This window comes from Delphinus delphis, chromosome 4 (assembly GCF_949987515.2).
Source record: "Delphinus delphis chromosome 4, mDelDel1.2, whole genome shotgun sequence".
NCBI lineage: Eukaryota > Metazoa > Chordata > Mammalia > Artiodactyla > Delphinidae > Delphinus > Delphinus delphis.
The window spans coordinates 82,327,472-82,340,927 of NC_082686.1; the positions used below are offsets into that span (position 1 = coordinate 82,327,472).

Genomic DNA, 13,456 nt, shown 5'->3' on the forward strand with positions numbered 1-13,456 from the left:
TTTCAACAAAGAGGATATATGGATGGCAAACATAACTTCTTTCCTAATATATTTTAATGAAAAGATGTTTAATATTATTTGTCAGGAGGGAAATATAAATTAAGACCACAATGAGATACCACTATACACCTATTAGAATGGTCAAATTAAAAAGATCAACCAGGGACTTCCCTGGTGGCGCAGGGGTTAAGAATCTGCCAGCCAATGCAGGGGACACGGATTCGAGCCCTGGTCCGGGAAGATCCCACATGCCGCACAGCAACTAAGCCTGTGCGCCACAACTACTGAGCCTGCATGCCACAACTACTGAAGCCCACATGCCTAGAGCCCATGCTCCGCAACAAGAGAAGCCACCGCAGTGAGAAGCCTGGGCATCACAATGAAGAGTAGCCCCTGCTAGCCGCAACTAAAGAAAGCTCACATGCAGCAACGAAGACCCAACGCAGCCAAAATTAAATAAATAAATTTATTTAAAAAAAAAGATCAACCATACCAAGTGTTGGAGAGAAGATGAAGAACTGATACTCTCATACACTACTGGAATGTAAGCTGGTAGAACCACTTTAGAAAAGTCTTGTCAGTTTCTTCTTAAGTAAAATAATACACTTAACAAATGACCCAGCAATTCCATTATTTGGTATTTACTCAAGAGAAATAAAGTTATATGTCCACACAAAGGCCTTTATGTAAATATTCATAATAGCTTTATTCATAATAACTTAAACTGGAAACAACCCCAAGGACCAACTATTGGTGAATGGATCAAATTATATATCCATAAAATAGAAAATTACATAGCCATAAAGAGGAACAACTTATTGGTATAAGCCACAGCACGGATAAGTCTCAAAAGCATTATTTTAAGTGAAAGAAGCCAGAAAAAACTACAAAGTGTATGATTCTATTTAAATAACATTTTAGAAAGGCGAAACTATACTGTCATAAAGCAGACCAGCAGTTGCAAGGGGCAAGGGACTCAGTACTAAACTGCAAAAGTGACCTTTTGTTCTATATCTAGATTGTGGTAGTGGTTACAAGACTGCATATGTTTGTCAAACTCTTCTCTTGAAATGGATGAATTATATTTTGTATAAACTGTACCTCAAGAAAGCTAAATTTAAAAACCTCATTTGAAAACAATATTACAAAATTTTTAAAGGTGGGAAAATATGATTTAAAAGTCTGTCATCTAAATTCTTTTGTGCCTCCCTGAAAATGTTCTTTTTATTAAGGTATACTAATTGGGAAGGTCATATGAGTAATCAATTATGGTAGACATAATAGGCAGTGAATCTAGAATTTAGGATCCTACATCTTACCCATTTCTCCAGCTGTAATACTTGGGAATGCAGCCAACCCTTGATGCACACACAGAAGGAAGCTTCCACTTGTCTTTTAGGCATTTCAAATTCATTAAGTCCAAAAGAGAGCTAATTTTCTACCTCTACCACACTTCATCATTACTCTGCACCACCACCACCCCCGTCCCATCCATCTCCCAAGAAACCTGTTTCTCCTCTGATTTCCTGTTGAATCCACAAGTAAACCACTATACATCCAGTTTACCAGGTCAGAAATCTAAGAATCTTTGATGCTTCCCTATTTGTCTTATCTTTCACATCCAACTGTATATTAAGCCCTAAATCTTAGGCTGATTTGCCTCCTAAAATATCTTTCAAATCCTTTCATGTCTTGGTTACCCCCACTGTCACTGCCCTAATCAAGCCACCATTACCTTCTATCTAGATTACCACAAAATTTTGCTAACATCTTCCTGCCTCCAATCTTATCTTATTTCAATCCATTTTCCATTCAACAACCAGAGGGAACTTTTCTAAACTACAAATCGTGATATTTTTCTACCTAAAAGGCTTCAACGGCTACCTGCTGCTCTAGTATAAAGTCCAAACTTCCTACCATGGATAACAAAACTCAGACTCTACCTAACTCTCTAATTTCTCTCTCTGCAGGCTTCCTTACACTTAAAGATGTGGCCATACTGAATTTTTTCAATTACCTGAAGACACATTGCTCTGTCTTATTTCCAGGCCTTTTTACATAGTCTGTCCTTCTGCCTAGAATATTTTTCCCTATCCTTAACCTAACTTCTACACATCCTTTGAGACTCACCATGGACATCATTTCATCCAAGACACCTTCCCGAACCCTCCATTAGATTCCCCTTCTAAGTGTTCTTACAGCATCCTGCACTTCTCCAGTGACACATCTTCACTGTGCTATAATTACTTATCTACAAGTCTGGATCCTCTTCCTCCACAAAGGCAGGGTTTATATACTGTCAGCCCAGGGTACACACCCAGTTAGTACAGTACATGTGATATATTTGACCCTCAAATATTTGTCAAGTAAATGACAGAGATTTTATTGCAGCCTTACAATCAATGCCAATATCGTAATTCAGACATGAGCATAATTCCAATTTTCAGTGCTACCACAGCCCTTTAAAACAGGAAAATTAGGTAAAATTCTTTGTTGCTCTCTATCATGCTTTCTGAACCCCAGCCCCACCACTTCTTGTTTCTTTTATCCTACATGCCAGACACTAAGTACCCTTATATTCTATTCTGGGCGTCTAAGGTCTCCTAAAACAACTAGATTTGACTTCTCTTGTTTAATTTATTAATTTATTAATTAATTTATTTTATTTTTGGCTGCATTGGGTCTTCGTTGCTGCATGTGGGCTTTCTCTAGTTGCAGCGAGCGGGGGCTACTCTTTGTTGCGGTGCGTGTACTCTAAGCGTGCAGGCTTCAGTAATTGTGGCTCGCGGGCTCAGTAGTTGTGGCTCGCGGGCTCTAGAGCGCAGGCTCAGTAGTTGTGGCACACAGGTTTAATTGCTCCACGGCATGTGGGATCTTCCCGGACCAGGGCTTGAACTCGTGTCCCCTGCATTGGGGCAGGCAGATTCTTAACCACTTCACCACCAGGGAAGTCCTTAGATCTGACTTCTAAGTTTCTTTTCCCTTCTTCCTATGCTATTAAAGTTACTACTTCTGAAATCAGATTTTCAAATTAAACTAATGCAAAACATGATATGAGTGGGATCTCAACCTTCTCACAGGCATTTTTAAAAATTGTAACAGTTTATTATTCAACTTACAAGAGTACTATATGCTCATTAAATAAATTTACCCCATCTCACACAGTTAATCTCTATTAATATTTAGATGTACTTCCTTCCTGTTTTTTCTCTCCAAATATTGTACACATACAATATTTGGTTTTTTAATAATTTTTGAGCCTGCTGCTTCACTAAACACTAAAATGTAAGTGCTGTCCATATTATCAAAAGCTTTTTAAAAAACTACAATATGATTTAATTGGGAAAGTATATCATGTGTTATATAATTATTCCCCTGGGGGCATTTTCACAGAGACTCTGGCTCACCCAAATCCATCTTTAATAAAACATGTACAAGGATGTCTTTTCAGCAAGCTTCCACGTTCCACTTCAACTCCAGTTACTTCTACTATCATCATCACCACATGTCATTCAGAGCAATCTTCCATATTTAGTATACAAACTAACAATTTATGAAATCAAGGATGTACCACATCTAATCCTGCTTTAACTTTTTAATAAGGATGTGTCAGAAAGAGACAGAGAACAGAGACAGACAGGCAGACATAGAGAAACAGGAAGGGAGAGAAGAAAGAGAGGGGAAGGAAGCAGGAAAGGAAGGGTAGAAGGGAGAAAAAGGATTAGAAAATATGGGTGGCAAAAATATTAAATATTTGAAACCCTGCCTTACTGCTAGGGCATAAAAACTGTACTTGCATAAGGACTATTATTTGTCTTTCTTTCTATTAGAAAAAAATTATCACCCTGACTCCTTTTAAAAATACCTTAGAATCGTATTATTTCTTACCAGCGCCAATACATTTAGAAATTCTCTTGTGTCAAAATGTAGCAAAGTCCGTATATAGGGATAGATTTCTTCCTCAGGGGGAGCTTCTGTTGAATGCAGGCGAATTAAAAATTCAAAAACCTGCAAGTTGAAAAAAAAAGGTGATTATTTTCTCACCTTACAAAGTATCTTGCTGAAGCAATGATTCCCATTTGGATAAAATAAAAGCAGGTTGAATTTACTTTAAATTGCCACTGTGTTATAACTTCTCTAACCTCTCTCAGCTATAATTACTGGCTTCAGCGGTGGTATGTAGCCTCTCTCCTGTCACAGCTGATAACTCCTGACCCATGTGTAACCCTCTATTACAATTTGTCTTTACCACATTTTAACAAGAGAGTAAAAACGCTATGAAAATAGCACCAACCTGGTTTTTAACCAAGGGAACAAGATCTTCAGGGATGTCACCAAGGGGATAGGCACGACCTGCTAGACAACAGCTAGAAGAAAAGAGAAGAGAAGAAAGAGAACAGATTTGGTGACTTATAATGGGCTAAATAACTTCCCGGGAACACATTGTTTCTCAAACCCAAGATAGTAGTTTGAAGTTTAAGCAGGCTCAGCTTTTGTCAGTTAGGTCAGGTCCAAGCCCAGATCAAGATGATAGCCAGTTCAGAAAATGTGGGCAACAGAGATGGTGGTGAAATAATACACCCTGTAACTGAGTAACAGCTTTCCTTTTTTCTTATTTTTCCTAAGAAAAACTCAAGCTGCACTAAATGGGCAAGAAGGAATAAGGACAGATTACCTAAAAGTCTCATATCCAGCATCTGGAAAGAGACTAACAGCATCATTATACTTTTTTTTTTTTTTTTTTGCAGTACACGGGCCTCTCACCGCTGTGGCCTCTCCCGCCGCGGAGCACAGGCTCCGGACGCACAGGCTCAGCGGCCACGGCTCACAGGCCCAGTCGCTCCACAGCACATGGGATCCTCCCGGACTGGGGCACGAACCCGTGTTCCCTGCATCGGCAGGCGGACCCTCAACCACTGCGCCACCAAGGAAGCCCCTCAGAGACTTTTAAATCCAGTGGTTCTAAGAATGGTGAATAAAGATGGGGAATGAGCTAGGCTAAAAAATATCTGTAGTCAGACAAGCCTTCAGGGAGAATTAGAATCTCATGAGAAATTAACTGTACAGTTTCACCTCCAAATCAGACCTTCCTAATGGCCAACGACTTGCTTTGTGGGCTGGATTATAAAAATGTCTCCTGAATATGCCCTCATTTGGGCAGCTGGGGGTAGGGGGAAGTGAATTTTAAGTGAATTTGAAGCAGTCATCAATTTTGAATGTTAGAGACAGCTAGATACCTGCATATTCTTAAAAGTTTAAAGTACAGAAGATAAAGTACTAGGTAAATGCTATACATGTTCTTCTACACTAAAAAAACAATGTAACAGATATGAAATAGGTCTCGAAGTTAACTCTGATGCATATAGAAGCTAAAATGATGTGCCAGCAAGTTCTGCCACCTTCCTGCCTGTCTGCCAGCCAGTTATCTATGTAAAACTCTATCGGGACACGGTTCTGAGCCTGCATAGTCTATTGGAAGAACTCTGTTCCAGAAGTAAGGACATAAACATTTCAGCTCACTTCTGTCACTAACTTCTTCGTGATGCAAACTAATCTCTTGCCCTTATATATAAAATATGGATAAATACATATCCCACAGACTTGTTGGTAGTAAAAGTAAAATACTCTGTATCAGGGTTTCTCAACCTCTGCCCTATTGATACTTTGGGAGAGAGAATTCTTTGTTGTGGGGACTACCCTGTACATTACAGGATGCTCAGCAGCATCCCTGGCCTCTATCCACCAGGTACCAGGAGCATCTCTACTCCACCCCAGCTGTGACAAAGCAAAAAGGTCTTTAGGCATTGCAATGTCTGGCGGAGGGGAGAGGGGATGGGGGACAGAATCACCCACCGTTCAGAAGCACTGCTATACATGAAAGAACACTGAAAAACGAAAAGCACTGTACAGATAATAGATGACAGTACCCCTAAGAATATAGGAGAAATTCTGTAAAAGAAGCATACACAGATAAATAAATTAAAAATCTCTTACCTAATATATACAAGAAGCTTGTTGCCCATAACAACTTGCTCATCTAAAATAGAGAAGTATCTTTAGCAATTCTCTCTCAAAATCTTTTCAGAAATACAATCTTTATGTGGAAACAAAAAATAAAACTTGGCATTTGAGGTGAGGCAGGTATATTCCCAAACAATAGAAAAGTGAGATAAGACCACTTTAATTATTATTATTTTTAGAATTTCCTTTAGAGTCTCTTCACAGACACAAAATCAATGAGTCATTCAAGGGTACATGTAGAAGGTATAAATCTTAGTGTAGAGGTCTATGTATTGTTGGCTTAACGAATAGCTTGGACGCAGGGAAGGTATTGAGCAGGCAATGAGTTGCTGAATTCACTAATTAATATTAAGGCATAACTATAATGTCTTCTTATTTGTAACATGGACTCTTGTTCACAAACGTTTAAGAAACTTAAGATTAAACACTCTTTCGGACCCTTTGTATCCTAAGTTACATCTAAAATGTAAGGTTCTGTCATCTGGTAGTATAAACCTATTTCTTGGTTAAAAGAAATTGGAAACATAACTAGACTGAGTTTTAGACTAAAAGATCAAAGTTAACAAAGAATAGTGTAAGAGCATCAGGAGTGGGTGAAATGATCAGTAAGCCTTACAGTGTGCAGATTACAGGAATCTGTAGTTGGTAATATTGATGAACTGAAATTTCTACTTTTGACATGAATACTGGAATAATGCAAGCAAGTGTATATCTCTTAATCAATAATCCTTTATAAATACTCCAAATCTGTGTTGTTGTAAGTGCAAATAAACTTGAATTGCTCAAAACTGTATGAATAATTACATTCTGCTTCAATTCCATTTTTTGAATCAATAAACGTTGTTTTTTAGAGAAGTTTTAATTATGTTCACAGCAAAACCCAGAGGAAGGTATAGAGATTTCCCATCTACCCCTTGATCCCCACACCACACGACCCCCCAACTGGCAACACCCTGCACCAGTGGGACATTTCTTATAATCAATGAATGTACACTGGCACATCATTACCACCTGAAGCCCACAGTTCATATTAAGGTTCACTTTTGGTGGTGTACATTCTATGCGCTTTGACAAATGTATAATGACATATATCCACCATTATAGTATCATAGAGAATAGTTTCAATGCCCTAAAAATCCTGTGCTCTACCTATTCATCCCTCCATCGCCCCCAACCCCTAACAAACGCTGATCCTTTTACTGTCTCCATGGTTTTGCCTTTTCCACAATGTCATATAATCGGAATCATACATGATGTAACCTTTTCAGACTGGCTTCTTTCACTTAGCAATGCATTTAAGTTTCCTCCAAGTCTTTTCATGGCTTGATAGTTCATTTACCTTTAGTGCTGAATAAGATTCCATTGTATGGATGTACCACACTTTATTCACCCATTCACCTTCTTAAGAGTATCTTGGTTGCTTCCAAGTCTGGGCAATTATGAAGAGAGCTACTATCAACATCTGTGCAGAGGTCTTTGTGTGGATAAATATTCAACACCTTTGGGTAAAGGAGTGTAACTGCTGGATCGTACAGTAAGAGTATGTTTAGTTTTATAAGCAATTGCCAAACTGTCTTCCGCAGTGGCTGTACCATTTTGCATTCCCACCAGCAATACATGAGAGTTCCTATTGCTCCACATCCTAGCCAGCATTTGGTGTTGTTGATGTTCCAGATTTCAGCCATTCTAATAGGTATGTTGTACTGGTATCCCACTGTTGTTTTAATTTGTAATTCCCTGATGATGTTGAACATCCTTCAATATGCTTACCTGCCATCTGTATATCTTCTTTGGTGAGATGTGTGTTCAGGTCTTTGCTCATTTTTTAATCACATTATTCATTTTCTTTTTTTAAATAAATTTATTCATTTATTTATTTTATTTTTGGATGCGTTGGGTCTTCGTTGCTGTGTGCGGGCTTTCTCTAGTTGTGGCGAGCGGGGGCTATTCTTTGTTGCAGTGCACGGGCTTCTCATTGTGGTGGCTTCCCTGTTGCAGAGCACAGACTCTAGGTGCACGGGCTTCAGTAGTTGTGGTACGCAGGCTCAACAGTGTGGCTCGCAGGCTCTAGAGCACAGGCTCAGTAGTTGTAGCACACGGGCTTAGTTGCTCCACGGCATGTGGGATCTTCCTGGACCAGGGCTCGAACCCATGTCCCCTGCATTGGCAGGCAGATTCCTAACCACTGTGCCACCAGGGAAGTCCACATTATTCATTTTCTTATTGTCAAGTTTTAAGAGTTATTTGTATACTTTGGTTAACAGTCTCTTGCAAATATTTTCTCCCCATCTGTGGATTATCTTCTCATTCTCTTGACATTGTGTTTTGCAGAGCAAAAGCTTTTAATTTTAATGAAGCCCAGATTATCAATACTTCTTTCATGGATAATAATCTTTCTTTCTTAGAGAAGAAAGTGTTCTTCTTGTTCTTCAAGAAGGTGTTGTATCTAAAAATTCATCACCGTAACTACAGTCAATTAGGTTACTGCCTGCGTTACCGTCTAGATATTTTATAGTTTTGCATTTTCCAATTAGGTCTATGATGTGCTTTGAGTTAATTTTTGTGAAGAGTGTAAGGTCTGTGTCTAGAGTCAACTTCTTTGTGTGTGGATGTCCGGATGTTCCAGCACCATTTGTTGAAAAGACTATCTTTACACAAATGTATTGCCTTTGCTTCTTCAAAGATCAGTTGTCTATGTTTATGAGAGTCTATTTCAGAGCTATTTTGTTCTACTGATCTTTTTTTTTTATTCTTTTGCCAATACCACACTGTCTTGATTATAGTAGCTTTATATTAAGTCTTGAAGTCAGGTAGTGTTAGTCCTCCAACTTTGTTCTTCTGTCTAAATACTGCCTTAGCTATTCTGGGTCTTTCGCTTCTCCATATAAATTTCAGAATCAGTTTGTTAATATCCAAAAAAAAAATAACTTGCTGGGATTTTGACTGGGATTGCACTGAATCTGTAGATCAACTTGGGACAAAATGACATCTTGACAGTATTGAGTCCTCCTATCCATAAACACAGAACATCTCTCCATTTACTTAGTTCTTTGATATCTTTCATCAGAGTTTTGTAGTTTTCCTCATACAGATCTTGTACAAACTTTGTCAGATTTATACATAAGTATCTCATTTTTTAGGGTGCTAATATAAATGGTAATGTGTTTTTAATTTCAAATTCCACTTGTTCACTGCAGGTATACAGTAAAGTGACTGCCTTCTGTATATTAACTTTGTATGTGCAAACTTGCAACAACTGTTTATTAGTTCCAGGAGTTTTGGGGTCAGTTCTTTCAGACTTTCTACATAAATGATCATGTCACCTGTAAACAGTTTTATTTCTCCTTCCAAATCGTTATACCTTTTATTTGCTTTTCTTGTCTTTTTGCATTAGGACATTCAGTATGATGTTGAAAAGCAGTGGTAAGAAGAGGACATCCTTGCCCTGTTTCCCACCATTGTTTCTCATCAATAAGTATGACATTAGCTGTAGGGTTTCTGTACATTTTCTTTATCGAGTTGAGGAAGTTTTCCTCTATTCCCCATTTGCTGAGAGTTTTTATCATGAATGGGAGTTGGACTTTGTTAAATGCTTTTTCGGCATCTACTGATTTATGATCATGTGATTTTTCTTCTCTAGCCTACTGATGTGATGGAATACATTAATTTTCAAATGTTGAAGCAGCCTTGCATACCTGGTATAAAATCTCAGTTGTGGTGTATAATTCTTTTTATAGCTTGTTGGATTCAATTTGCCAATATTTTGTTGAGAATTTTTGCATCTATGTTCATGAGAGATACTGGTCTGTAAGTTTTCTTTCCTTGTAATGTCTTTGATTTTGGTATTAGGGTAATGCAGGCCTCATAGAAAACGTTAGAAAGTATTCCCTGAGCTCTGTCTTCTGAAGAGATTGTAGAGAACTGGCATAATTTCTCCCTTAAATGGTTGGTAAAATTCACCAGTGAAACACATCTGGGCCTGGTGCTTTCTGTTTTAGAAGGTTATTAATTACTGGTTCGATTTCTTTAATAGATACAGGCTTATTCAGATTGTCTGTTTCTTCTTGTGTGAGTTTTGGCAAATTTTATATCTCAAAAAACTGGCCTGGGGGGCTTCCCTGGTGGCGCAGTGGTTGAGAGTCCGCCTGCCGATGCAGGGGACACGGGTTTGTGCCCCGGTCCGGGAAGATCCCACATGATGCGAGCGGCTGGGCCCGTGAGCCATGGCCGCTGAGCCTGCGCGTCCGGAGCCTGTGCTCCGCAATGGGAGAGGCCACAAGAGTGAGAGGCCCGCGTACCGCAAAAAAAAAAAAAAAAAAGAAAAAAAAAATGGCCTGTTGCATCCAGGTTATCAAATTTATGAGCACAGAATTGTTCATAATATTCTTTTATTATCCTTTTAATGCCCATGAGATCTGTACAGTTGTCCCCTCTTTCATTTTTGATATTAGTAATTTGTGTCTTCTCTCCTTTTTATCTAAGTTAGCCTGACTGGAGGCTTATAGATTTTATTGATCTTTTCAAAGAAACAGCTTTTGGTTTTAACCATATCCCCCCAAATCAACAATTTCCTCAACTGATTTCCTGTTTTCAATTTTATTAATTTCTGCTCTAATTTTTCTTTTCTTTTCTTCTGCTCACTTTGGATTTAATTTGTTCTTCTTTTTCCAAATTCCTAAGGTAGAAGCTTAGAGTATTGATTTTAGATCTTTTTCTTTTCTGCTATATGAATTCAATGTTATAAATTTCCCTCCAAGCACTGCTTTTGCTGCATCTCACAAATTTTTGTAAGCATTTTCATTTAGTTCAAATTACTCTTAAATTTCTCTTGAGATTTCTCCTTTGTCCATTATTACTTAGAAATATGTTGTTTAATTTCCAAGTATTTGGGAACTTTCCAGCTTTCTTTCTCCTAGTAGTTTCTAGTTTAGTTCCACTGTGGTCTGAGAGCAAGCATTATATGATTTCTATTCTCTTAAGTTTGTTGAGGTGTGTTTTATGACCCAGAACATGGTCTATCTTGGTGAATGATTCATGTGAGCTTGAGAAGAATGTGTAATGTGTTACTGTTGGATAAAGGAGCCTATAGATACCAGTAGTATCCAGCTGAATGATGGTGCTTAGTTCATAACTTCAGCTCAACTATGTCCTTACTGATTTTCTGCCTGCAGGATCTGTCCACTTCTCATAGAGGGGTGTTAAAAGTCTCCAACTATAACAGTGGATTTACCTATTTCTCCTTGCTATTCTATCAGTTTTTGCCTCATGTATTTTGACACTGTTGTTAGGTGCACACAGATTAAGGATCATTACGTCTTCTTGGAGTATTGTGTAATGCCTCTCTTTATCCTTGATAATTTTCTTTGCTCTGAAGTTGGCTGTGTCTGAAATTAATACAGCCACTCCAGCTTTCTTTTGAGTAGTATTATTATAGTACACCTTTCTCCATTTCTTTACTTAATGTGTCTTCATATTTAAAATGGGTTTCTTATACCCAACACTTAGTTGGTTCTTGTTTTTAATCCATTTTAACAATCTCTTTTAATTGGTATAGACTACTGATATTTAAAATGATTATTAACATAGTTGAATTAATATCTACCATATTGTTACTGTTTTCTATTTCTTGTCCTTTATTCCAAATTTTGTTCTTTATTCCAACTTTTTCTGCCTTTTGTAGTCTTAACTGAGTATTTTATATGACTCCATTTTCTCCCCTTTCATATTACATCTATTATGTGTCTATTTTTAGTTGTTGCCCTCAAGTTTGCAGCATTTACAACTAATCCAAACCTACTTCCAAATAGCACTATACTGCTTCATGGGTAGTACAAGGACCTTATAATAACAAAATAGTCCTAATTCCTCCCTCCTATAACTGTATCCTTGCTGTCATTCATTTCATTTATACATAAGCATACACACACACGCATATAATATCAAATACACTATTGCTATTATTATTTTGAATAAAGTGTTATCTGATGGTTCAATTAAGAGTAAGAAATATGTAAGTTTTTATTCTACCTTTACTAATCATTCTCTGATGCTCCTCCCTTCTTGGATCCAGATTTCTTATCTATATTATTTTCTTTCTCTCTAAAGAACTTCTTTTAACATTTCTTGCAAGACATTTCTATTGGTAACAAATTCCCTCAATTTTTGTTTGTCTGAGAAAGTCTCTATTTCTCTTCTGCTTTTGAAGAATTCCTCAGGGTACAAAATTCTATGTTGGTGGGTTTTTCTCTCAAAACCTTAAATATTTTATTCTCTCTTTACCTTTTATTTTCTGCTGTTTGAATACATGCCTACTTGTAGGGTTTTTTGCTTTCTCTCTCTCTTTTTTTTTTCCTATTTATCCTGCTTGGTGTACTCTAAGCTTCCTGGATCTATGGTTTGGTGTCTGACATTAATCTGGGGAAATCCTCAGTCATTATTGTTTCAAATATTGCTTCTGTTCCTTTCTCCCTTTCTTCTCCTTCTGATATTCCCATTACATGTACGTTACACATTTTGTAATTGTCCTATAGTTCTTGGATATTCTGTTCTACTTTTTTTTCAGTATTCTTCTCTTTGCTTTTCAGTTCTAGAACTTTCTAACGCTATATCCCCAAGCTCAGAGATTCTTTCCCCAGATGTGTGTCTAGTCTACTAATGAGACCATCAAAGGCATTCTTCACTTCTGCTACATTGTTTTTGATGTTTAACATTTATTTTTGATTCTTTCTTAGAATTTCCATCTCTCTGCTTATATTATCCACCTGTTCTTGCATGTTGTCTACTTTTTCCATTAAATCCCTTAATATATTAATCATAGTATTTTTTTTTAATTCCTGGTCTAATAATTCCAATACTCCTGCCACATCTAAGTCTAGTTTTGATGTTTGTTCTGTCTCTGCAAACTTCAAACTCTTCAACTTGCCTTTTAATTTGCCTTGTAATTTTTGAAAGGCACACATGATGCACTGGGTAAAAGGCACTACAGTAAATATATCTTTAGTAATGTGGTAGTAAGGTGTGAAGAGAGGGAAGTGTCCTATAGTCTTGATTAGGTCTCAGTCTTTTGGTAAACCTGTGACCCTGGAATGTGAACTTCACCAGTGCTTCTCAGTTTTTTTCCCCCTTAGGTGGACAGAATGGGTTGAAGGTGCTGGAGTTGGGTATTTTCCTTCTCCCAGGTAAGTTCAGCTCTGATAAACCCACAGCAGGTCAAGCTTCAGCAAAACAGTGTTTCCTGAAGGCCGGCTTTAGTTAAGAAACACAGAATACTCTGACATATTTCAAAATGGTTCCTTTCCCCCATCCCCCTGCAGAAGCACAAGGGATTTTTCTCTGATGATCACTGTGAGAAGCCAGTAGCAGTCCTGGAGGTAAATTTCACAAAAGTGTGGAGGCTTCCCTATGACTGGGTCCTCCTGGAGTTTTTAAATTTCAG

General features: G+C 37.7%; 1 protein-coding gene across 4 annotated transcripts in view; it reads right to left on the bottom strand.

The window, feature by feature from the left end:
• The window catches only part of VPS8 (VPS8 subunit of CORVET complex), a 300,312-nt gene that overhangs the window by 159,954 nt on the left and 126,902 nt on the right, over positions 1 to 13,456 (bottom strand). For all 4 annotated transcript variants that reach the window (XM_060011002.1, XM_060011000.1, XM_060011001.1 and 1 more), the window contains 3 exons: positions 5,995 to 6,037; positions 4,295 to 4,367; positions 3,889 to 4,008 (listed from right to left, as the gene is read on the bottom strand). In XM_060011002.1, the coding sequence (XP_059866985.1) occupies positions 3,889 to 4,008; positions 4,295 to 4,367; positions 5,995 to 6,037 (236 nt within the window). The remainder of the gene's footprint in view (positions 1 to 3,888; positions 4,009 to 4,294; positions 4,368 to 5,994; positions 6,038 to 13,456) is intronic.